The sequence below is a fragment of the Musca domestica genome, unplaced genomic scaffold, assembly GCF_030504385.1.
Source record: "Musca domestica strain aabys unplaced genomic scaffold, Musca_domestica.polishedcontigs.V.1.1 1, whole genome shotgun sequence".
Taxonomy (NCBI): Eukaryota; Metazoa; Arthropoda; class Insecta; order Diptera; family Muscidae; genus Musca; species Musca domestica.
In genome coordinates, this window is record NW_026712114.1 from 21,696,605 (window position 1) to 21,724,452 (window position 27,848).

Consider the following 27,848-nt stretch of genomic DNA (forward strand, 5'->3'; position numbering starts at 1 on the left):
AATAAAGTAAGAGGCTTATACCAGCCATATAACCGATCGAATCAATTCATTGAGAAAATGTTGTCACTAAATTAATTTGGATTTTCAAATCTTACGATTTAATAATGCAATATCACTCAATTACAACAATTTTATGACAGAAAAATCTCTCAGTAGTCTCTCAGGGACTTGATTTTTCAGCCTAGAAAACCTATGCGGACAGCTACGTTTCTCTAAAGAATCTGCGATAAATATAGGGGAGTATTACCCCTTAGAAAAATTGGCTCAAAATATGTAATCATAATGAAAAAAAAACTTATTATACACTCTCAGATATTTTTTTCGGGATGTTATAAACAGAATGACAAATTTAATATGCCACCTCTTACTATGTAGAGTATAATGACACAATTTCACTTTTGCGAAACTAGTCTTTACCTAAACCTCAAATTCCCAACTGCTTAAATATTTATTCAAGGGTAGTTGAGCTGAAAACTGTTTCAACAAATACTCAAATGACAGTTTCTATTTATATTTAAAATCGTAAATATTTATTTTAAAAAAAGTAGCATACAAAATAATCTTGTTTCTATCATCATAATCACAATACTTTTGTTTATAAACAAAATTTCTAAAATATATGGTGTAGTTCGGTGTTTTTTTTTTTTTATAAAAATGTTAGCATTATTATCATCTTTACTATTATTTAAAAAAAGAAAATGTTTATCGATATAGCTTAACTAAAAAATTCTAAAAAAGTGAATTTGCGATAAATATTGAGAAAAAGGAGAGGGCATAAAGTTACTACATAATTTATAACAATTTGGAATTTTGTATTTCGAGATATTATTATTCGGTTTAAAAATGGAAGCAATATTTCATGGACAAATACAATAATCAGGGACAAATACATATATAAAAAATTGTATGCTATATAATAATTATTATTGTAATTATTTTTTAAAAAGTAATCTGTTAAAACTTATATATTTTCTAATATAATTGATGGCGTTTGTGTTTTTTATGGTATTATTATTAAATTTTAAATTTCGAGAAATCATTGAAACATTTATAAAAAAATGTTTTGTCTTTTTTATACTTAAAGTGGAGAAATTAAAAATATGATTTTGGGGCAGTGTGGCGTTTTGAAATTTCCTATTTTTCAATTTGGCCTGGTATTTTTTATAAAAAACAAAAATTGCACGGAAACTTGTGAGTGATATTTGAAAAATGAACTTGGGACAAAACATTTGCTTTTATAGAATTTTACAAAACATAAGGTTTTTCGATTAAATATTAAGATTTTGTAAAATGCTTTTAGTAGTCTCTATTACAAAATAGCTATAGCTGTGTCTATTATTATTATTATTTTTTAAAATAAATCATAAAATTTAAAATTATATAAAATTAAAAAAAAAATAAATGAGAAATCATTTGTTGCCTTTCCATCGTCGTCTTCTTCGTCGTCGTCGTCAGATGATGATGATGATTCATTGCATTGGAATTATTGTGTTGTGTGTGTGGACATTCGTTAGTCTTCTTTTGCACTTCCTTTTTTTGTTGCAGTGGCTTTTGTATTTATGTTTCGGTTTCCTTGCCAAAGCTATCCACTTGTGGATAAATTGGATGCATTTCCAATGTTGAGGGGGCCGATGGTGTCCTTGAGGTGCCCAAGAGATTACACAATTCCTGTACCATTTCCGAATAGGATTTCGTATTCACATTCTGGCCAACAAAATGCAATAGCAGGAAGTCACCAATCTGTAAAAAATAAGAGTTGTTTTTTTATAATTCCATTTTTTGAGTGTGTGTGTGTGTTTGGTTTACTTACATCCAAACGTCTAACAAGACTTGAGATTTCTTTGCTCTGGCCGGAACGATATGAGCGTTTGATGATGGTTTCACGTGTGGTGGGCATGGTCACAACCATGAAAGAGTAGACCATGGCAACGCCAGTGATGACAGACAAAATGATAAACCAGAACCTAAAAGATAATTAAAAAGGGAATAGATTAAAATCGAGTCAAGTTTCGAGTTAAAAATTCAACCGATTTCCAAAATTAAATTCAGCTGTTTTTTTTTTTTTTGGAAAAAAGTAAATCCCTACTCACCACAAGAAAATATAGATCTTCTCATTCAAAATATTCAAAGCCAACACACACAAAGTGTCGTGTCTCTGTGGTGAACCACCAGGGCCAAATTTGTGGAATGTACATTTAGTGAGTCTAGGGAATATTTCAATCATGGGATCGTAACGTTTATCCTGATCCATGTTGGAGAATTTAATGACATCCGTGCCATAGGTCATAAAGGCTCCACCCAAAAACTTATCCACCAAAAAGATATTCACAATGACATTGACAAAATTCAAGGCTTCGCAAAAGAAATAGGCAAACGAATAGCCGGCATGGGAATTCAAACTATCCATCAAATATTTGATAATGCGATTTTGGCGATCCTTGCGATAATCCTCGGGAATGGAGACCATGCCACGCAGGCCATCCGTGATCATGCGCATTTTGCCATCTTCCATATTCTTCCAGATCCAATGGGGTACATAGAACATGAGACCCTAAAAAAATTGAAAAGCAATTAATTAATTTAAATTTAAAATTTTAAAATAATATTACACCCACCTGAAAGAACAACACAAACGGCACCCACTGATAATAGCTATGATATCGTTTCTCCTGGCCAAATTCATTGCCCAGGCCATGAGCCGCCACATCTGTGCCAATTTGCCGATGCTGTTGACCCGGTATGGTAAACGTATATGTAATCCAGCAGAACGTATTGATGACATGCATTGGAATGGAGCCATCATTGATGCACGAGATGGGATCACCTGAAATTAAACAAAACCAAATTTTTTATTAAATATTTGAAATTCTCTGGGTAAATTGTAGGCAATTTATTCTAATTTAATTTAAACTCAAACTAAAGTCATTTCGAGCTAACAATTTATATTCATAAACCACACACACATATATATAGCATACATACATATTTATGTGTGTGTTTGCATACAACAGCCAATGTGGTTGTGTGTGGATTATGCAATTAGGTTGGGGCTATGTCATGTTGGGGAAAAGTTCTCAAATTGCATGTTAACCCTTTTGGGGAAGTGAAATTGTGGGTTATTTTGAGTTTGAGGGATATATTTGGATCGGAGGAATTTAAAACAGATTATGGGAAAATATTTTTTTTTGTGGGAAAAATGACCCGGTCATCCGGATATTAAAACCGGATAATATCCGGTTACGAACCGGATATTCACAATATGGGTTTCATATGAAAGCTTATAAAAAAGCAAATTCAAAAAAAGGTCATAAGACGGTTCGTGGGAAAAAGTCCGATTAACCGGTTACTAAAACCGAATAATATCCAGTTACGAACCGGATTTATCCGATATGGGTATTATATGAAAGCTAATAATATCTGTCCAAAATATGATCATACGATGGGGAAATTTTTTATCGGTTCAGGCTATCCGAATACTAAAACCGGATAATATCCGATTACAAACCGGTTATATACAATATGTGTCTCATATGAAAGTTTATAGAAATACGTTTCCAACATATGGTCATACGATTGGGGTGATTTTTAACAATTTCATATACGAAATACCCAGTTATCCGGATATTAAAAGCAAAAAAAAATCCGATTACGAACCGGTTAAATACAATATAGTTGTTAATGAAAGCTTATAGAAATATCTGTCCAAAATATGGTCATACAATGGGGAAATTTTTATCGGTTCCGGTTATCCGCATATTAAAACCGGAAAAACCCGGTTACCAACCGGATATACACAATATGGGTTTCATATGAAAGCTTATAGAGATACATATTCTTGGTCATAAGATGGGGTGATTTGTAACGGTTCGTGGGGGAAAGAGCCTATTAACCGGTTACTAAAACCGAATAATCTCCAGTTACGAACCGGTTATATAAAATATGGGTGTTATAAGAAAACTTATAGAAATGCCTATCCAACGTCATACGATGGGGTGATTTTTAAGGAATCGTGGGCAAAACAGGCCATTAACAGGACATTAAAAACGAATAACATCCGATTACGAACCGGTTATATATAATATGGGTATTATATGAAAGCTTATAGAAATACCTGTCCAAAAATTTGTCACGCGAAGGAGAAATTCTTAACGGTTCCGGTTATCCGAATAACATAACCGGATAATATCCGAACCGGTTATATACAATATGGGTATCATATGAAAGGTTTTTGAATTACATATCCAAAAAACGACGGGATATTATTAATGGCTCCGAAATAATGCAGATCTTTTTGAAATCAGTTCTCAAAGAGTCGAAAATGGTCCCATTATGGGACAATGGGATAAAAAGATAGTCTGCATTCTTGCCTTAAGATGTGTTTATATACATTTGTGTTATTATGTAGGGTTCGCCAAATCATTTTTCCTTTTTTTTTTTTTTTGAACATCGAGTGTGTCTTTTGTTGTATAAAGCTAACTTTTCTTTTTGGGAATAGCTACTTCAGCTAAGTTTTTCTAAAGAAACGGTTAATCAGCAAAGTTTTTCTATAGAAAAAAATTAGTTCAGCAAAAGTCTTCCTAAGAAAAATTAAATTTAGTAACAATTTTCTATAGAAAAAAGACGTTGCTTCCAAATTTTCCTATAGAGAATCTCAATTCAGCAACGTTCTTCTAGAGAAAATAACAATTCACCAGGTCGCCTTTTTTTCATGTCCCCTGAAATGTTAATCCCAAATAAATCTCACATCATCACAATGGGTTAATTCCATATGTAACCATCATCAGATATATATATCTACCCCATATTGCACTACACCACCTCCCATTTGCATTTACACAAATCATCATCATTCATGTCCGAAGACTAAGACAATATGCGGTCATGATGGTATTATCGGGGGGTGTTGGCGGTAGTGGTCATTGTGGCCACTTGTCAGTGTGCGTGTGTGTGTGGGTTGGGGGTCACAGACATCATAGCCATCAGTTCTTTTTTTCCAACATTAGATTACTACTTTTCATTTTCCCATCTTTTGTAGCACAACGATGACGTTGGGGCAATGATGCTGAGGTGGAGCCATCATGTGATACCCCGTTATAAACAATGACACTACACAAATAGTCATTTCAGATTTTTCCACATATCGGCAAACAAGGGAACAGGAAGAGGATAGTTCCTTCATATCTTCCCCAGTTGTCATAGTCAAATGTCATGTTGACCATATGGGGGTACCAAAGGCCAGGCCCCCAGCCTATGTGTAAGACATACCCAATTGAGGGGCCATGAAATGCATTGCACCCAAAGATCCATGATGATATAGAGAGAATGAAGTACATATCTCTGTAATATACATTTCACTTTAAATAAAGCGTTTTATGCTGAGGGAAAAAGTGCCCTGTCTCTGTGTCCATCCCATTGTCTGCAGTTTATTTTCGTATTCTCTCCGGCTGTTGGGCACTTTTTAAAGAGGATTTGTAACTTTTGTTTATTTGCTACTCCTACAAGAATGTGGTGAAGTTTATCTCTCTCTCTCTATGTGTGTGCGGGGTGTGTGTTTAGGGAGAAGTGATGAAGTTAGAAGAAGTGGTATTGTGTGCCATGCAGTGAGGAGTAAATCCCTTTGGAAGGAATTGATGAAGTAAGCTGATTTGGATTATTTTATTTGGCTTTGGAAAGAAGTTTGCTGAATATAAATTTTATGAATTGAGATATTTTTTAAAAAAAAAAGTAGTAGTAAATTGACGTTGGGCCGGAATAAGTGGGTGCATTCTATGGGTATGACAATTCAAAAAAAATTTTTTAACAAACTTTTTTATAAAAAAATTAAGATAAGTTCGGCCGGGTTGAACTTTTAATACCCTCCACCATTTGGAAGAAACTTGAAAATTTTTAAAAAGTCCGAAAACTACCATTAACTGAAAACTGTTATATGAGGACTATACGAAGACGTGGACCTGCTTACGAAATTTTTTGTAATAGGCTGTAGTATCCATTTAGATCTTCCAATACTATATTTGAAAAGATTCCGGTGAATAATGTTGCTAAAATCATAAAAATGACGAATATCGGGAGTTATCGTCACATGGGTGGCTATACGAAGACGTGGACATGCATACGAAATTTTTTGTCATAGGTTGTTGTACCCATTAAAATCTTCCAATACGAAATTTGAAAAGATTCCGGCGAATAATGTTGCTGAAATCATCAAAATATCGAATATCGGAAGATACGGTTATGTCTGGGCTATACGAAGACGTGGACCCGCAAAAATTTTAGTCATAGGCTGTAGTACCCATTACTAACTTTAAATATGAAGTTTAAAATAATTCCGGTAAATAATGTCGCTAAAATCATCTAAATACCGAATATGGGGAGGTAAAATTATATGGGGGTCACACGGAAACGTGGACTTGCACAGACAATTTTCTGTCTTAAGCTGTAGTATCCATCACGAACTTCGAATACGAAATTTGACGCAATTCCGGTAAATAATGTCGCAAAATTCCTGGAAATACCGAATATGTCAAAAATTTTTGTCATAGGTTGTAGTACCCATAAAGATCTTCCAATACGAAATTTGAAAAGATTCCGGCGAATAATGTCGCTGAAATCATCAAAATACCGAATATCTAGAGGTACCGTTATATGGGAGCTATACTAAAACGTAGACCTATATAGACAACTCTCTTCCAGGAGGTAAAGTACTCATAGGGAACTCAATGTGTGGATTTTCAGACTATTCCATTGAAAAATGTGGCTAAAATCGTCAAAATACCGAATGTCGGGTGGTACAGTTATATGGGGGATATACGATATTGTGCACCTATATAGAAAATTTTCTTTTAGGGGGCAAATAAGGCTAAAATTATCAAAATACCATATGTCGGGAAGTACAGTTATATGGGGATATACGATATTGTGGACCTACTATACAGACAATTCTCTTTCAGGAGGTTAAGTAGTCACGTAGAACTCCTTGTGTGGATTTTAAGACTTTTTCATTGAAAAATGTGACTAAAATCATCAAAATACCCAATATCAGAGGGCACCATTGTATGGGAGATATACGATATCGCGGACCGATATAGCCCATCTTTGAACATGACCTGCCTGCAGACAAAAGACAGATCGGTGCAAAATTTTAGCTTCCCAACTTTATTCGGTTTGACTCTAGAGTGATTAAAATAGACGGGCAGGCGCGCGGACGGACGGGTCTAAAATTATTATTTTGATGAGTTACAAACGGAATGACGAACCCTAATATACCCTCCATATGTATGTATGGTGGAGGGTATAAAAAAGTCTTTCTTCCTCGTTAAGGCCCTTACAATTGTTGTTCAATGTCCGAATCTCTCGAATACTTTTTTTCGGCCAAACTACAACTTTGTTTATGGTTTGTTGCAGTCAAGTGCTCTCTTGTTGTCTTGTTATTGGCCATATATTTTCCCACAGTTCACTAAGCTCATCCTTCCCTCCTCATCCTCCACTGGCCCCCTTCTCCCCCATCAAGAATTATCATCATTTGAAATGCACCATAAATATTTAAGAGATGGGGCTTCTGCCAACCATATCTGCATGAACACAGCACACACACACACACAATGGTACTTGAACGGAAAAAGTTGGACCTTTTTGACTTAACTGGGAACGAGAGAGAGAGAGAACTGGCTTTTTAATAGGCTTCAAAACTTTTTTTCCGTTTGAGGGACCAAAGTTTTTTTTATATTTTCTCTTTTTCATTTTTCTTGTTTTTATTTTCGTTCGGAGATAAAGTGGGGATCATATAAAAATCAGGCATACATATACATGCTATATATGTATGTATGAATATGTGTTTAAATTTAAAGATAGGTATATTCTACATGTAAAATATACCAAAATATCCATGACTACTATCTCTCCGGGTAGATGGGAGTCCAAACAAAAAATGTTAAAACGAACATAGCTCCAACAACAAACATCAAACCAAACCTTAACTGCATTGTAATGACGTGAGTTGGAGTTTTAACTAACCGAGCGACAGACCCAACGAACCCGCCGCCATCCCAACCAACCATTGGTCTGAGGGACCATAAAATGCAATTGGTTTTTCTTTTTCAGTTGAGGTTTTTCTTCTTTTTTTTTTTGCTTTTTCCGGCTACTGCTGTTTTTTGGGAGTGGTGCTCCCAACACTTCATTGGAATAATTAAAGAGAAGTACATAAAAAATACAACAACCGATTCTTTAGAAACTTTGTCACACATTACAACAACAAGTACAACATAAAATGCGATGTTGGTGCCATGGCTCGTTTTACCAAAGAGTTGGTTAAACTTCATTTTTTTCGAAAACATATCAACTTTCCGATAATTTGTTATTGTCGATATTTGTATGAGTGTATGTATGACACGGTAGTTGGACACGTGGTCTAGATGGTATCACACATCATAGATAGTTGTTGGCAGTACGTGATAGTGTCGAATGAACTCAAAAAGAAATTTGAGGCCACTGTCAGAATTATTTTAAATTAAAGTTTTTTTTTAAAAAATTTCACAATGAGTTTTATTTAGGTTTTACATATGAAAAGGATGGCTGATTTGAAGTTTTCGAAAGAATATACATATATTTTTTTAAACAAAAATTTAGCTAAAGTCACTTTTTTCTATAACAAAAGTCAAATGAGCTACATTTTTACTATATTAAAATTTGGCGGAATTGGCTTTTTCTGATTTGAAATTTGACTGATTTCTTTTTTTTTTTTTTTTTTTTTTTTTTTTTTGGAGAAGCAATTTAAAAAAATAAATTTTTCTATCAAAAAAAAAATTCCTGAACCGACTTTGTATAGAAAAACGTTGATGATTGGTTTTATGACCTCAGCCATATGGCTAGATAGGGTATACAGGGTGAGATGAAAAAACTGCAACCAACTTCAGACTATGTCATTTCTAAGTCACTCCGACAGTCCGACAGCTGTTAAAATTATTCCAGTGAAAGCTCATTATATTGTTTACATGCGTACAAAAGCATTTTGGTGAGAATTTTCCAACAGCCCTCCAGCATATAAATGTGAATAAATATTTTGTGTCTCGTACCATCGCTCGTTACCATAATACTGGTAGCGTAGTCCGACGTCAAGGAAGTGGACGGAACATCAGCAGAAATGGTTCGTAAAGTAAAGAAGAGACTTGATCGAAACACGCGTCGCAGTGGCCGAAAAATGGCTCATGAGCTGAACATATCGCAATATTCCATTCGGCAAATATTGAAAATTGAGCTCATGCCGACCATGGTGATGGTGTGGGCCGCCATAACAGCCGCTCTCCGCTCGTATTAATCGACCGACACTCAGCACGCGCCACCCAAGAATGGTTACAAAATGAGGTTCCTCGCTTCATTTCCAGCGCACAATGGATGGATTTGGCATTTTAACGGTTCCGCCTTTCTAATTTCAGAGTGAATCAAATGCAATTTGACATTTCGTATTCTTAGAGGGTCGTAGGTCAACTTTTGAAGAAATTGTAATTTCGGTCCACTTTTTGAAATTATCCCCATATAGCGGTTACTTCTGGTGCCAATTTCCTGCCAAACACATTCAAGTAAAGTCTACTTTCGATATAGTCCATAAAACTATACCTCCTGGTTTTTGGCGATTTCAAGGGTTAGGTCTCAATATTCATCGAAAGCAGCTGATATATCGGGCTTTTTGTGGGCACATCTCCTTCTCTCAATTTTTGGATTTTGGATCCAATTTTTAATTTAGCCCTATCTAACTCTACCTTCTGAATTTTTGACATAATCAAATTAAGCGCAACCGACCAAATTAGGCGCAACTTGGCATTGTTAGGTTTTCTGTGGGTAGTTTAGGTCCTCCCAAAAAATGTTGATGTGGGTCCACTTTTTGATATAGTCTCCATATAACGAAAACCCGTAAGTTTAACTCCTAACAGGAAAAAATCAAGATAGCTCACTCTTAGGTATAGTTCTCCATTTAAGAGTATGTCCCGATTTTCGATATTTTGATGGTCTCAACTTCAGTCAAATCTGCTGCATGTAGACATTTCGGATTCTCTTTGATTACATTTAGTACTAAGAAAACAATATGCAATTAATACCGATATGGCCCCATATAACTGTACCTCCTGACGGTTTTTGCAGCTGGTATATCGGGCTTTTTATGGGCCCACTATTTGATTTAGGCCGATATAAACGTTACCCTCTGAATTTTTAGCGTGAACAAGGTTTTCCGACCAAATAATGCGCACCTCGTCATTGTGAGGGTATTTTAAGACCTCCCTACAATAGCCCCATATAACGACAACTCCTAATTTTTGGAGTTTTTTTAGAGATTTCTGGTTTTGGCTCCTAATTTCAACCAAATCAGCTGTAATTCTTGTGGGAAGATTAACTTCTAGCCCCATATAAGTATTCCTCCTGATTTTCGGTAGGTTGCAGGATTGGGTCCTAATTTCCAAATTATAACTAAATTTGGAATATCGGATTTTTAGTGAGTAGGATTGCTTTTCGCCTAAGTAACAGGTTTACTTATATATAGCCTTTGATTTCTGGCACTTTGAAAGTTCCGACCCTAATGTCCAACTCAAATAGATGGCTAGTTTAACTCCTCTCACAATATATTCAATGTAGCGAAACTTCCGAAATTCTTGGGATTTTGAGGATAGCCTTCGATTTAGCCATAAGTGAAATTTTCACCAGGTGAAGATTTACAAATATTCTACCCAGCCGAATATAAAACTTTCTTTACTGGTATTCCCTCCTCCCTTTTTTAAAACAAGTTCAATGATTTGCAAAACTGCAAAACAGATAACGATAACATGTCAAGGAGACAGACACCTCACTTTTATGAGTCATTTGTCATAACCTGAATTCGTGTTGTAAGCCGATGATGGATTGAGATATCTACCTTTGTTTCGGAATTCCAATAAAATTATGTAGAGCAGTCATTTGATCACGAGGACAAAGTCAATGGCTTCTTGCTGCCTTGGGAAATCGTGTCTTGCTTTCTTCCGATATCCATTTTTACAATGTATGGTGAAATACCCATTTGAATATCAATTCATCTGCTTCTCATGGTTTGATTTGAAGATTTCAATGTGGTTTTGTTTATTTATGTTCCGTTTTTTTTTATTTGACTTTCGATGTGGGCAGCGGAATGGATTGACTGGACTGGTCTGTCTAAACAATTTAATGAGTAGTGTAGTGCCACACACACACAGAAATTCCCAAAACACACAGATTCGGAAAATACAAAGTGATTTCTTTCCATGGAATCGTTGATGAATCATTCCGATGGGTAGGAAACTACAATGTGAGTTGAGACACAATGTTGAAAGTGATTGTATCCCAAAAAGAGGACAGCGAGCTGCCACCGCTGCCACTGACATAGAGATACACTGACGATGCCGTCGTCGACGACGCTGAGAATGTGTTCAAACAAACCGGCAAAAATTGGTTACGTGTGAAAGTGTATGACTGGATTTTTTTCGTAAATCGAAAAACCGCCAATGTTTAAAGAGAAAAAACAGCTGGATATTAACTGAGCCATAAGTAATTGATTGTGTTGTACAATTAATGATGTATTTTATGAAATAATTTTTTAATGGCAAATGTTTTGTGAAGTAATTTGGAGTTTACAATGTGTTACAATCGTTTATTATTATAATTACACTGTGCGACAAAATTCAATTTTTTCAATAAATACAGAGAAAATCTAGAAGATTAAGGAAGTATAATTAGAACTAGGAGACACCTGTAACGGAGTTTATCATTATAATTACACTGTGCGACAAATTTCAATTTTCTAATAATTACAGGTAAAATCCAGCAGATTATGAAAGTAGAACTAAAAAAAGGAGACACCTGTAACGGCGTTTTGAAAGATTGCAACGCACAACTGATTTAAATGCAATTTTCGGATTAAGATTCCTTGGAATCCGTCGATTTTATGTAATTGATGACTTCGGCAATATTGTAGATAAAAATACGGGGATTATTTGGGTCAGTAATGTTAACCCTCAATCGAGGCAACAAAGGGGCCTTTTTGGTCATTTTTTGAAAACATGGTTAAAAATTCCATTCCAACGGGACCGTATTATCTTAAAATATCAAAATTAAAATACAAAATTGTGCGGCATAAAATTCCACTATAGGTCCACAAAGAAGTCAAAAGTCTAAAACCTAATCGTACTTCGTGTGAATTTATGCAAAAATCTCCAACAAAACATAAGTTTAGAAGGAAGGCATAAAAGACAATAATATTCTCCATCAAATTTCAATATAAGTTGCCACAGAAAAGAAATCCCTATTTCCGTTTTGTATAACAAAATTTGGCATTGGCATATTGAAAATTTCATAATTTTTCGATTAATTTTTCTAGGCTCCTGCCATACTTTATGTGAGTTTACAAAAAAATGCTCCAACAAAATATTATTTTGGAGGGATGATGTCAAATACAACATTATTCCTCATCAAATTCTACTATAAGTCACCAAAGACAAGAAATCCCTATCTCCATCATATTTCAAGAAATATGAGGTATGGCAGGGGCCGAGAAAAATCGAGCAAAACTTTTTTGAATATTTTTGCGTTTTTTGGCAACATTGATTTGGATATTTTATTTATATATAATGGTTATAGAGAATTCGTTTCTTTGATGACTTATAGTGAAATTTGATGATAATATCCTTCTTAAATGTTGTTCTGTAGGAGTATTTTGCGAAAACTCACATGAAGTACGGCTGTGGCCAAGAAAAAGTTATAAAAAAATTATGAAATATTTTCAGGATTTTTGCCAACATTGATGCGGATATTTTCTTGATACAAAATGCAACTAGAGATTTCTTGTCCACGGTGACTTATAGTACAATTTGATTAAGAATAAATTTGTCTTTAAGGTCATCCTTCTAAAATTATGTTTTGTAGGAGGATTTTGCGAAAAAATGATCAAACAAAATGACAAATGATTAAAATACCAAATTTGAAACAATTCCAGTGAATAATGTCGCTAAAATAATTAAAATACCGAATATCGGGAGGAACCCTTATATGGGAGCTACACGAAGACGTGGACCTGCACAGACAATTTTCAGCCATAGGCTGTAGTATCCGTTACGAACTTCAAATACCAAACTTGAAACAATTCCGGGGAATAATGTCCCTAAAATAATCAAAATACCGAATATCGGGAGGAACCCTTATATGGGGGCTACACGAAGACGTGGACCTCCACAGACAATTTTCTGCCATAGGCTGTAGTATCCGTTACGAACTTCAAATAACAAATTTAAAACAATTCCGGTTAATAACGTCGCTAAAATAATCAAAATACCGAATATCGGGAGTTACCGTTATACGAAGACGTGGACCTGCTCAGACAATTTTCTGTCATAGGCTGTAGTACCAATTACGAACTCCAAATACCAAATGTGAAACATTTTCTGTGAATAATGTCGCTAAAATCATCAAAATACCGAATATCGGGAGGAACCGTGGCTACACGAAGACGTGGACCTACCCAGACAATTTTCCGTCATAGGCTGGAGTACCCATGACGAACTTCAAATACCAAATTTGAAACAATTCCGGTGAATAATGTCGCTAAAATAATCAAAATACCGAATATCGGGAGGTACCGCTATATGGGGGCTATACGAAGACGTGGACCTGCATAGACAATTTTCTATCATAGTACCCATTACAAACTCCAAATACCAAATTATAAACAATTTCTGTGATGTCACTTCAATCATCATAATACCGAAAAAGTGGAGGTACCATTATATGGGGGTATACCAAAACGTGGACCTACATGCCGCATTTTCAATACCAAAAGTTTCCGTTTGTAACATCCCTAAATATTCGTCGTAGACCCGTCTGTCTGTTTGTTGAGAAATCACGATACAGCTCACATAATTTGACGTAGAGCGTCAACATTTAGCAGAACAATTTGTATTGTTTCTAGGATGATTGGTATTGAAAACGAGATATATCGGTCCACGTTTTGGTATAGTCCCCATATAACGGTACCTCCCCATATTCGGTATTTTGATGATTTTTGCCACATTTTTCACGGATTTGTCAGAAAATAGGTATTTGTAGGCCATAATGGGCCCTACTTCGTGTGGCGCAACATTGTATGTGTAGGTCCACGTTTTGGTATAGCCCCCATATAACGTTACCTCCCGATATTCGGTATTTCGATGGTTTTTGTCACATTGTTTCACGGATTTGTCTAAAAATTCGTATTTGTTGGTCACAATAGGTTCTAGATCCCGTGGCGAAACATTGTATGTATAGGTCCACGTTTTGGTATAGCTCCTCCGATATTCGGTATTTTATTGATTTTTGCCATATTTTCCAACGAATTTGTCTAAAAATTGGTTTTTGTGGGTCATAATAGGTTCTAATGTTTCCTTTACCCTAAGGTAGAGGGTATTAAAAGTTCGGCCCGGCCGAAGTTAGCTACTTTTTTACTTGTTAGCTTTATTTTCATTATCTGCTGGATTTTCCCTGTAGTTATTTTTAATGTTGCACAGTGTAATTCATTGGATACGACTCTCGACATGATGTGTAAACTAGCCTCAAGCTAGGTGTTGCAATTGCATTAGTGTTATTACAACATCCGTGTTATTCCCCACTTCCACCTCTCCTCCTCTCCTGCTAATTAAAGTTATCGGCAATCGTTTTTTTCATGCCAACACATTTTTCCATTTTCATATTTCCACACATGTATTCTAATTAGATGTCGACATGTTTTTATTTTCCACATTGTTTGTCGTGTTAAAAATATGTTAAATGGTCAACAACAATGGGCGTCGGGGGGGCAAGTCCGATGTCGGTGTTAACAATGTTTGCGTTTTTTTCAAAAGACAAGCTACATTTATGGCGAAAGCTTATTATTTAAACAAGCAGTCTCAATGCAGTCTCCCCACCACCCTTTCCATTACGAACGAAAAGGGAAATTGGAAAAACACACACACACAAATAACGCTTCAAAGAATTTGTATTTTTAAATGATAATAATAATAATGACAATAATAGTAATAAAGAAGAAATTAATTAGCTCATCGACATATTGATTGTTTTTTTTCTTTCGCTTCATTGTTAATCAATTTATTTACATTAAAATTTACATATGCATATTAACTTTAGTCTATGCATTTGAATTATTACTGTTTATTTTTGTGTTAATTTTTTTATTTTATTTATTTATTTATTTTTTTTTTTTTTTTGTATATTTTTTGTCTCTCATCTACTTACCAATTAAATTATTGGCTGTCACAATAATACAGCAGACAAACAATATGGCCGTTGTTATCCGATAATGACAGCGAAACACCATATTATCAATGACCGCCTTGTCCAGAAGATATCGGATTTTTATAAAGCCCGAAACGGCCGATACCATACCAAACACTGCCATTTTGGAGGTGTTTTGATTTTGTCCTGGTTTTGTAGTTTAGTATGGAGTTTGACCTCGTTTACAACTAAATCACAATAGAATCCTTTGTTTTGCCTTTCGTTTGCTCTGGCAGAATCCTTAAATTTCTATAAATATGTACTATAAGCAACTTCTTAGAAGCTGAGTGTATTCTCTCTTTCTTGGCTGGAAAAAGAAAAAGGAAGAAAAAATGGAAACAAAAATTAGTAAAGGAAAATATTATAAAGAGGATTTAAAAAAAAATAACGAAATATTATTTGAAATATTATTTGAAATTTACACATCATGTTATATGTAATATGTAATTTAATGTTACCATTTTTTATTTCTATTTTTCTTTTAGCAATTGAATTTTAGGTTAAAAATTATATTCTTCGATTTACGAAATTGAGATCGCATCGTAGACTGTGACTGTCCTATTTCCAATTCATAAGGGAAGTAGATTCTTTCGTATTTATGTAGCATACTTTTAGGTGTTGATCAAAAATTTGCATGCATTTGGGATTTTTAAAAAGGACTATCCGCCAACATAGATCATGAATTAAAAAATCAGAAAAAATGGATATTTTTAAGAATTTTTTAAATAAACATTTTCAATTTAAGGCCCCTCAAAACAAAACTCGCGAATTTTTAATAAAAATATTTCAAGAACCCTGTTTTCAGAGAGTTTTTTTTAAGGACCACCTGATTTCAAGGAATTTCTGATCAAGAATATTTTTTTAAAATTTGACTACGCATTTTTTATAAAAAAAAAAACTTTTAAGGACATCGTGACTAGAAGTCGTGAAAAGGGCCCTCTAACCTAAAATCGTGGATTAAAAAAATATTTCAAGAGCATTTTTGTTTATTTTTTAAAAAAAGGTTTTCTAGAGCCTTTTGACAAAAATTAATTAATTTTTAAGTTACCTCCTTATCAAACATCATAATTTTCTAAGAATTTTTTTGAAGGATTTTCAAGGATTTATCCATGTCGTAACGCTTTTAACAAGCGTTGCATGGGGCACATACCAAAATGGTAACCTCTATAGACAATTTTATACTTCAAGGATTGCATCTACCAAATCAAATACCAATTATTGATGGGTATCGCTATATGTGCGCTATGTGAAAACCTGAACCTAAATTATAAATGTCCTGCCGCCGGAGCTGGAACCCATTATGAACTACAAACACAAATTTTTAGACAAATCCGTGGAAAAATTTGGCAAATATAATCAAAATACCAAATATCGGGAGGTACTGTTATATGAGGGCTATACAAAAACGTATACTTATACATTCAATGTTTCGCCACCGGAGCTAGAACCCATTATGATCTACATATACCAATTTTTTGACAACTCCATGAAAAAATGTGGTACTGGTATCGATATATGGCGGCTGTTCCAAAATGTGGACCGACATATCTCATTTTCAATAACAAACATCATAGGCCTAATATAAATTGTGTGCCAAATGTTTAAGCCCTACGTCAAATAATTTGGGCTGCATCGTGATTTCAACAGACAGACAGAAAAAGGCTTAGAATTGTATCCTGGTTTTTGATATATACTTTATGGGGTCTACAACGAATATTTAGGAATGTTACAAACGGAATGAAAAAATTAATATACCCTCCTTTTCAAGGTGGAGGATATAAAAATGTAGGCGAACTTTTTGAATGGAAAACATAGGCCCAATTGTTTTGGTACCACCTTCCCAAAAAAATGATCTAATTCTTTAAAACCAATGAATCATATATTGTTCGAACAAATTTTCCGACTTGGCCTAATCTATGAGCATCTTATTACGTCCGCCTTATATTGGGATCCATATAAGGAGGATCCATATTGGGACATGTCAAGATTTTTTAGGAATTTTTGGTCAAGAATTCCATTCCAGCACTTTTTTTAGAGAATTTTTTTCTTTGTATTTTTAAAAGGACTTCTTAGGCAAGAATCGTATTTTTTTTCTAAAAATATTTAGAGTGTCCTTCTGAAAAAAATCGTGTAGTTTTAGGGAAGTTTTTTTTCAAGATCTCCGTATTAAAATATTAAATATATCATTAGGTTTGCCTCGCCCTGAATTATTCCTCGGAGATACCTACCCTATCATAATAAAGCTCTATTAAAGGTTGAGTTATTAAATGATGATGTTGTAACAGGAAGGATCCACATTTATATATAGCCCCTCGTGCAATGGTACCTCCTAATTTTCGATATTTCAAAGGTTTCTGCCCCTAATCAGTTGTAACTTGGTATTTTGGATTATCAGTAGATATTTGAACCTCACCATAAAACGACACCACCGGATTTTCAGTATTTCCACCCCAATTCGAACTCTGGCTAGTTCCCTTTTTTAGCCTTCTATAATTGTAGCTCTCGATTTTTTCTATTTTGAAGAGTTTTGGCGCAATTTAAAAACAAGTAAGCAGTAAGTTGATACTTCGGAGTTTCTCTGGGTTGAATTTGCTCCTTGCAAAAACATGTAAAATATAGGTCGACTTTTGGGAATAACTCCCATGTAGCGATACATTTTCTTTTCGGCATTTTTGATTTAGTCATAGGTCAAGTTTTCATATGGTGGAGGGTGTAAAAATATCGGCCCAGTCGAACTTACATCGTTTTTAATTGTTCAAGAATATACTGAATTTTTATATACTTTACACCCATATATGCATGTAATCGGTCACTTGATGAGGACATATATGTTCTTTTACAAAATTAACTTTAACTTCCTCTCAACCTCCCCTTTCACTTTCATTTTTCTATAAAATCACGCCACAATTGTTTATATTTTTGTTTTTTTATTGTTCTCTCACATTTTTTTTCGTTTTGTAGTCCCCTGCTTTAAAATTTAAACGATAAGACCAGACTCACCACTTAGACTCATCCAGTGGTTTTTTTTTATTAGATTTACATTGAAATAATAATTCCAGCTGGGCGGCTTTAAAATCTAAAAACCTAGTTTTCCAACTACTTTACATTATCGGGGAGAAGGAAAAAAAGACGAAGACCACAAATCAAAACAATCTAAAAAAATGAAAAGAAACCAAAACTAAAAACAAAAATAATAAATATCAACTAGAATAATTGTAGAACAATGCCAACTAAAAACCAAAAGCCACTTGTAATGAGTAATCCGGTGAAGAAAAAATAGCAATAAAATAAAAAAAAATATTTTTTTGTGGAGTAAATCATAAAACATGTGGTGGGTTAAGCTGTTGACCTACAAAAGAAACGCTCGAAGCTACTTTCAAAAATTGTGATACAGAATGACAAGTTTATATTTAAAAAAAATAAATTAAAAAATATACATTCGAATCGTTTTTCAAATGCCATTCATAAATGGGTGACCTAAAAGGGTCGTTTGAAGGTCTTCTGGAAAAACATTGACTTTTCCATGTAAAATGTTCAAAAATACCAAAAATATTACCATTCCAAAGAAGGGCCAGAAATGTTATAGGTCTCAGGAGCGAAAGTGGCAAATATAGGGCGGACATAAATCTGAACTCGAAGTTTGGTTCAACCCTATATTCGGTATTTGTATAACCCACGCTAAACTGTGTTACATTATTATGTCATTGATAATCTGAGTCGATTTATGCATGTCCGGCCTTCTGTCTATCTGTCATATTTTTTGACCGCTTAAGAGAAAACTTTTCAGTTCAAAACCAACTTTATTGAAATGGATAATTCGTTTCACATATAGCTCCCATATACAGGTTGAGATGAAAAAATTGCAGCAACTTCATACTGCTGTCATTTCTAAACCACCAAAATCTCCGGAAACCAATCCGTTGGTCTATTGTGTATTTTGAAAAGCAAGGTTGGCACTAAAAATACCAAAGTGTCGATCACCTCAAGCAAGCGATTCGCCGGGAATGGGCCAAAATACCGCAGAGCAACATTCGGGCAGCATGTGACGATTTCATTATGGCCGTGAAGGCCATAATTCGTGCCAAAGGTGACCAATTCGAACAAATCTAAAATTATTCTAAAATTTGATGCTATTTCCGACATTTTTTGCTTTCATTCAATAAAATTAAAAAAATGTAAAAAATATGGCGTTCGACTTTGTTCCAGTTTTTTTATCTCACCCTGTATGCTGCTTTCTATTCTTGTTTTTTTTTTTTTTTTTCTAAAAGAATTTTGGCATTCAAACATATTTTTCACCAGAGTTAACCTCTGTTTAATTGTTTATCTTTAAAACTCCTATCTAGAAAGTCGTGGGGCCATAAGAGTTCCCTCATCCATATGGCTAGAGGGTATATTTCATTTGATACGGCCAAAACGTGCTTCATCGAAATAACGGTTTAAGAACCCATGTCTCTTTGGACCAAATCCTTATCAGGACATTTGGAGTCGATCTAGCAAAGTCCGTCCCTCCCTTTATCTGTCTGGCTGGTGCGCACAACAACTCTCGAAGGTGGTATCCGATTTGGCCCAAACCTGGGTAATATCGGTTGACACCATCAAGTACCTCCCCCATAAAGGATCAAAATTTTGAATAACTATAATTCATATAAAATGTGATGTAAGAATTGTTTCCAAATTACATAGATCACAATATTTTTATTAACACAAGGTCTGGCGTTAAGATGGAATATATCGGTCCACTCCTTATGGGTCCACAAAGGGTCAAAATTGTGAATATCCATGAAGCTCATAAAACACGTAATTAATATCCGATTCCATTCAGACTTAGTACATCTCAGTATTTCCATCAACACAAGATCTGTTATAAAGAAAGTATAAATCGGACCACTTCCTCTGGTACCTCCCCCACAACAGGTCAAATTTTTGAATAGAAATAAGTTTCATAAAATGCGAATTAAGCATCCGATTGTCCTAAAATTTCACGTATGAAGAGTGGATATATCTAACCACACCTTCTGGCTCTTTTCCCACAACTTTGAATATTTATGACACTTATAAAATTCTCTTCAAATTTCGCGTATTCCAATATTTTTACTAACGCAAGATCTGGTGTGAAGATGATATATATCGGCCTACCCCTTATGGTACCTCTCCCACAAAGAGTCTCAATTTTCAATATTTATATCTCTCATAACTTTCGAAACAATTCGGCGGTTCTTTTAAAACTTGATCCGTCTACATATTTTTTAAGAAGTAATATGGAATTTATCGGTTCACACCTTTTCGTACCTCCCCCATAGAAGGCAAAAATTATAATTAACAATTATACCACAAAAATGGTAATAGATGTCTGATTTTCTTGAAATTTTGCTCAGCGGAATATTTTTATCAATTTTAGATCATGTGGTATACTTTGGTCCGCTATGTCTAGTACCTTATAAACTGTCATAGCTGAGGATATATATCTGTTGGCAAAATCCACTAATACTTTTTAACTCCTTAATTTGTACTAAATTAAGTTTCTCAAGTGTTGGCAACTCTGTTTTTACCGGTTCCTCTTATCTTGTCTGTTGTACTCTGCGTCACAAGAGTAAACTCAAAGAGAGACTTAAACTCTCTTCGATGATAATACAAGTTATGTTGTACTTCAGCATGTGTGTGAGTGTATGTGTGTTAAACAAAGAGGAGTTCTCAGGTAAAAGAACCCCAAGAAGTGCATAAAAGAATGAAATTTAAACAATACTTTTCTTTATTCTTTTATTTACTCTTCCATTTTATCTTTTGGCTCATGTTGGCTGGCTGGCTTGATGGCGTGTGTTTCGTTTTCATAGTTTCTTCTTTTTTGTGTATTTCTTTCTTTCTTTTTCCAATTTCGTTTTTGTTGTTCTTCTCAAAAATCTTGTTGTATACATTTGAATTTTGATTACATTTAGTGTTGTTGTTGTTTTTGTTTTACAAACTGGTTTTAAGGTATTTTCAAAGTATGGTGGTAGCCTGCCCGGTCGTCAGTCAGTCGGTCGGTCGGTCGGGCAAACTAACTTCTTGACTGTCTACCGGGCTGTCTTGTTTTTTATATAGCAATATAAATGTATGTATGTAGCCTGGTCGGTCGGTCGGTCCCCAGTAGTGGTTTAATGTTAAATGTATAACTCCGGTTTAACTTTGAAATAATTTTCTTCTTCTGTTGCTGCTGCTTCTACTTCTGCGAGTGGCTGCCGTCTTTAGCTGGTTTCATTTTGTATTGGCCACCGCTAACCACATTATTGTAATATAGGCGGCCTAATAGCGAACTAGATAATCTTGTATTCAACGGATTTTGCTTTGCAATGATCATTTCTTTTAAAATCGTTTTTAATTAATTTGTTTGATTTGTTTTTTTTTTTTTCTCGTTCTTCTTTCTCGTGGAGACAAGTGTGACAACAAATTTGGCAAACAAAGCCATTTTTATGTAAATGAAATTTTTCAAAAAAAAATTTTGATCTGAGAACAATGAATGCGAAAAAAATTGATTTTTTTATTTGGCACTCTGACTTCATCTATAAAAATAGGATTTTTAAAAAGCTATAGGAGTAAATCAGAATATATTTCGGTCCTATATTTGATAGTTACTAAATATTAGAAACTTGAGAATGGGTATTTCTAACTGATGCCCAAAAATGGTTTTCATTCCAACATCGTACAAAGAAATAGAAAATGATGAAATTTTTTTTTTTTGACTAAGTTCAAACAATTCCTTCACGGAACCTAATAATTTTCAGATTGTTCCTGCTACTACAAATGCCGACAAATATGAAACATCAATACGGGTCAATTTTTTGGCCGGCAGCGAAAGATTTGGGAAATAATTAATCTCCAGTGGCTATCAGTGGCGCCCAACGTTTAAAAGATGAGTTATTTCCCAATGAAACTCTGTAACTTAAAGTTTTGAGAAATAATTCATCTTCAGTGGCTATAAGTGGCGCCCAACTTTTAAAAATGAGTTATTTCCCAATGAAACTATGAACTTAAAGTATAAACTTTTCCCAAATAGCCAGTTTGTTTCAGGAGTACAGGGTTATCCATATTCGACGGACCCATCTGGCAACGCCATAACTTTTGACAGAGATGTCACATCGCTTAATGACATACCGCGTTTGAAGCGTTAGTCCAAGTAGATTTTTACCATGAACCAATACACGCCACGCGAGCGCTCTGAAATAGTTGAAATTTACATTCAACAGAAGAAGTCAATTGCGAAAACTCAACGTGCTTTTAAAACATTAAAAAATGTGAGAAGTGCGCCTTCTAAGAACACCATTAGGCGTTTATACGAAAAACGCTGGTAAGGCTCTTTCTAATCCGAAGAGGCCATATAAAAGTCGACCAAGGCGATCGGCCGAGAATATCGCTGCCGTACGAGCCAGTGTTGAGAGGTCCCCAAGAACATCCCAAAAACGCCGTTGTCAGCAGTTGGGCATGGCTCGGTCCACTTTACAACGGATTATTCGCATTTGTTCCCGTACAAAATTCAATTGACGCAAAGAATGTTGCCTGCGGACAAGCCTCGTCGATTGGAATGGGCCCAAAGAGTCATGTGTCCGTCGAATATGGGCAACCCTGTATAGCACATTTTCACAATAGAGTCCCCATTGAGAAATCTGATTGTAAAATAGTCGCTGTGTGCGGTACTAATTTATAATCCTTATTTTTTTTCAAAAATATATATATTCTAAAAAAAAACATGTAAGGACGCCGATACTGAAAGAGAAATTTACACCCTTTTGTGGCGCCCAACGTACTAAATGTTTTATTCCACGAAAAGAAACTAAGTAATATAATTTTTTTTTGTTTCAAACAGGGAGATATTAATTTTCTGAAAATAACGGGACTAGTCACCGGTGTAGACAATATAAAAACGCTTTGTGGCGCCCAACGTGGAACAGACAAAAAAGACTATATAGTAACACCGATCTGGCTACTTTGGGGGAGGTAATGCTTTTCTAGATAAATATAAAAACCGCTTCACAAAATCTCATTTTAAATTGGTATATTATGGCACATGAACACAAGGAAGGGAGCATAAAGGATAACTATTCTTGTAGGAGTGCCGAATTTCAAGTTGGTGCCATTTTAAAGTGGAGTATTATGGATCATGACTGCGGTAAACCTCATTTATCGATTTATATTTTACCGAAAATAATGGGTTAGATCACAACAGGTGGTAAGCATTTTATAGCGCCCAACGTAAAAAAACTCTTTCTTGGCTTTTGGTAAAAGATAAAAAATAAATTGTGATGAGGATATTAAAGACCAGTTGGCATAAAATCCGGTCTGGTCACCCATGTTGACAGATATACAATGTGAAACATTTTGTGGCGCCCAACGTATAAGATATGAAGATTTCTTCTGAGTTTTTTTGTAAACAAAATCACGATGGTAACAAAAATGGACTGAGTATTTGATGAATTACTTAGTAAACAATATGGCTTGGTGGTACAGGCCAATATGGCTTTCAAGGCAACCAGAGTATGGACAAGTTTTAAATTGATTCGGACATTGAATTCACTTTCTACAACGATTTTTGGTCGCATGCTCGATATTCGAATCTCTACATGGGTGAAAGTTGTCAATTTTCGCTCAAGTTCTGGAAATTTCCTTAGTCTAAGGAATATGTAACCGCGTACCGCTTTTTGTATTCTTTCCATGTGTAGAAGTCTGAGAACCCCGAACAAAGGCCACCCACCCACAAAAATGTATATATATTTTTTTAAGAATGAAGAGATTCTATCACGCATCCATGGAATAATTTCCTAGGTGAATGTTTTGAAGTCCAGATCGAATTTCGACCACTCACAATGGTATATGTGGCCCATATTTTCCTAATACCTCTACAGGATATATGTGGAGAAGTTGTCATGGTTCACGAACAAACTAGTCCGATTGAACGATTCATTTAAGGTAGGGTCCGATTGGGACCGAGAAATCGAAATTTCAAAAAACAACGAATTCTTTGGAAATTGTTTTCAAAACTATTAGTCTGAATATTATTTTGAATATTACACATGAAACTTGAATGCTAAGAACCCATATATTTACAAGGCTTTAGGTGTTACACATTGCGAACTCATCGTAATTGTCCTGTGTGTGCATAGTGGAGATCCTAATATTTCAACAGAAAATGCCGAAATCAGGAGGTATTTATACCGGATACCGAAAATTCGGGGGTATTAAAATAATTTATATTTAAACTACCCACTGAGGACGTAATATGTTAAACAGTTTATTAAGTTTCAAAATTGAGGCCGGCTACGGCTTGCAATGTTTTGGACTGGATTTTCCAACTAAATTAGCTGTTATTTGACATATAGGATCGGATAGGAACCGTTTTATTGGAACCGATACATTCAATTTTCAATTCAATTCAATACCAAACATTCTGGGTATAATATCAATCAATTCAAAGCTCTCTCTTTAAGATGTGGGTTCTCTCATAGTTTCAGCTGACGCTGAGCATCAATACAAATACATACTCTGTGGGGTCTCCGAAGAATATTCCATTATAACTTTCATAGTATGGCGGGAGTAAAGAAACGACTTCTTCGAAACCCGCGTCGCAGTGGCCGAAAAATGGCTTGTGCCAATATTCCATTCGGCAAATATTGAAAAATGAGCTCCGGGTAAAACCATTGAAATTCCAAAAAGTGCAAGAACTTACACCGCAGCAGAAAGAAAATAGACTCAAAAGAGCTAAAGAGTTGCTTCGCTTGGCCGAAAGTGGTGAACTGCTGAATGTGGATTTCTCCGATTAGAAAACATTCGTTGTCCAGCAGTTTGTAAACAAACAAAATGATCGTGTTTACTTGCCAAAGAGGTCAGCTGAAAATGTGCAACTTATTAAAGGCTTGGACATTCCAACAGGACTCAGCACGCGCCACCCAATAATGATTACAAAATGAGGTTCCTCGCTTCATTTCCAGCGCACAATGGCCACCAAAATCTCCGGATACCAATCCGTTGGACTATTGTGTCTAGAGTATTTTGGAAAGCAAGCTTGGCACTAACAAATACCAAAGTGTCGATCACCTCAAGCAAGCCCTTCGCCGGGAATGGACCAAAATACCGCAGAGCAACATTCGGGCAGCGTGTGACGGTTTCATTGGCCGTTTGAGGGCCATAATTCGTGCCAAAAAGAGAAGAAATATTTGAATAACAAATCTTGGAATTTCATTCATTTTTTTGCTTTTTAACTCATTTTGAGAAAAACTATCAAAAAAATGAAAACAACTTGTTGCATGTAATTTTGAATAATTCTGACAAAAAGCGGTCATAGCCTCAATGCTGCATTTCTGTGGTTTTAAGATGCTGTTCTACCATGAGTTAAACCTTGAAGCCCTATTTACCCCAGTTTTTTTTTATAAAAAATCGTTGCTCGGTTTCAAAACCTGCGGGAAAATAGTAGTTTTGAATTTGTTTTCTATATCAAAGGAATAATCGTTTATGGTAGTAAAATAAAAAAAGTATTTCGAAATTTATTACTTTGACAGACAATCCAATGTTGCCAAAATTAATTACCGCTTGTTTTTTTTTTCGCAAAATTCAAATAACATTTCGTTTTGATTTATTTCAGACTCAGCAATTATACATTTCGTTTTTTTGTTACAACTTTTTTTTTTTTTGCTCACCTTGTTATTATTTTTGTTTTTGTTATTTAAAACCTTTTTGTTGTTGTTATTGTTATTATTGCAATATTATTATAAAATTTATTTCTGTCATTTGTGCTGGATTTGTTTGTGGTTAATCATCATCGTCGTTGTCGCCGTCGTCAACATCACGCGCTGGCTTCAATTTAGAAAATTAATTTCATTTTTTTCAACTCAAGCTTGTTTCGAAATAAAAAAAATATTGTTAACGCTCAGCAAAATAAACAATACACAAATAAAATATATACGGTGGTCTATGCACTTTTTCATGCACCGTTGCACTTTTGAAACAAACACATGGAGTGAATAAAAAACACCACAGAAACGACGGAGAGTGTAACAAAACGGAACCAACAAAAAATGTTAAAACAAATAAATTTTCTGACGTCGCGTTTCTAACTACTGTTGCAAATGTCTGATGCTACTTAAACGGCTGCTGGTGTTTTTCTGCCGCTCTCCACGTAGCAAAGGTAGGTTGGTTGGTCGGTTATTCGATGGGTAGGTAAGTAGGAAGGTATGTCAGAGCAGATGACTATGGTGCCACTACTGGCTGCTGCCTGTCTTACCAACTGCAACTGGCTGCTGTTTGTGGCAGTGAACAACAGTGAAAATGATGCTGTGGTGGTAGAGGTAAAGGTCCTCTTCTCCGGTGGTTGCTGGGTGATTACACACAACAAGAACAACAAGCCTGCAATTTTATTGTCGCCCTGTTGTTTTTGTACCTACTTTGCCTTGCAAAAATCCACACTCTCTCACACTTCTTTTTCAATATCACGATTTTTGCTCTGCTGTAATTCCCCCATGCATTTAAATGGCAAGCAGCTGCGTTTTTTACTTCTTCCTATTTTTCCCAAAGGGTTTAGCCGTTTTTTTTTTCACTTTTATTTTTATATTCTTTCGTTTTTGGTTTTTTTTTCTACTTTTTCCTCTTCTTATATGCAATACAATGCAAATTATTTTTGTTACATGAAATTCAACACACCATTCAGTAAATAAAACAAACAAAAAATTCTACACATTCACATAAATCCGCCTAAGCGTGGACTAACTTCGCATGCCACCGATCTACTCGCCGTTTCAACTAAAACTGCCATACACAAATTTCCCCCAAACTCTAGCTGCCTGCTTAGCTGAAATCTCGTTTCAAAAAAAAAATGATGAAGTTTCGAACACACATGTTTTAACTTCGCTTCTGTAAAGGGTGTTCTCTTAAATTCCACACTATCACTCTCTTTGGAGTGCTCTCTTGTTGTCTGATTTATAACACATAAGAAATTAAATCTCACTTTGTTTTAGCTTCATACTAATTCTGAACTGCAGCTTGGTCCCACACTATCTGATTGTTACCAACAAAAGTGGTCTGTGTGGTTACGATAAAGGGTTGCCATCCCTAAAATATATTTGAGCGTGTTCGTGTTTGGATCGATAAAAGGAAAATGTGCATGGTTAAAGAATATAGGTAGATGCATCGACACAGCCGCTGGGACAATGAACTGTCAAACCAATTTTGGAATTGAAAATGTTGAATGAAAATTATTTGAATTTTTAAAAATTTTTTAAAAACGCGAATTATAATAACCTCCGAATGACGTCATATAAGAAAACATATAAAAATCTACTTATATTTGAAAAGATATTTAAAATTTTTTGACATATCAATGTCCCAAGCGTTGATGCATCTACCAGTATTCTTCTACCAAGTAAAATGTGTGTGCGTTTGATTGTTTGTTTGTAATTTTAAAACTCAAAAACTGCTGTAAAGGTTTTTCTGAGGCTACGTATTTTTTTTTAAATTCCACTTGAAACGCATAATATAGCATCAGAATCGGAGGTATTTCAAAAAATTTTAGTTTTTGTATGCACATATCTATTGATCGA

At 34.9% G+C, this 27,848-nt stretch overlaps 2 protein-coding genes across 3 annotated transcripts in view; one reads left to right on the plus strand and one right to left on the minus strand.

The window, feature by feature from the left end:
• Window positions 1-27,848, plus strand: part of LOC101893794 (dedicator of cytokinesis protein 3) — a 171,894-nt gene that overhangs the window by 98,451 nt on the left and 45,595 nt on the right. The window lies entirely within an intron of this gene.
• Window positions 502-27,091, minus strand: LOC131800487 (innexin inx3). Its single transcript, XM_059120602.1, has 7 exons — window positions 26,953-27,091; window positions 25,953-26,109; window positions 15,253-15,598; window positions 2,616-2,824; window positions 2,091-2,551; window positions 1,811-1,964; window positions 502-1,740 (listed from the first exon to the last, which is right to left on the minus strand). The coding sequence occupies exons 3-7, from the start codon at window positions 15,413-15,415 to the stop codon at window positions 1,558-1,560; spliced, it is 1,170 nt and encodes a 389-aa protein (XP_058976585.1). The 5' UTR covers window positions 15,416-15,598; window positions 25,953-26,109; window positions 26,953-27,091; the 3' UTR covers window positions 502-1,557.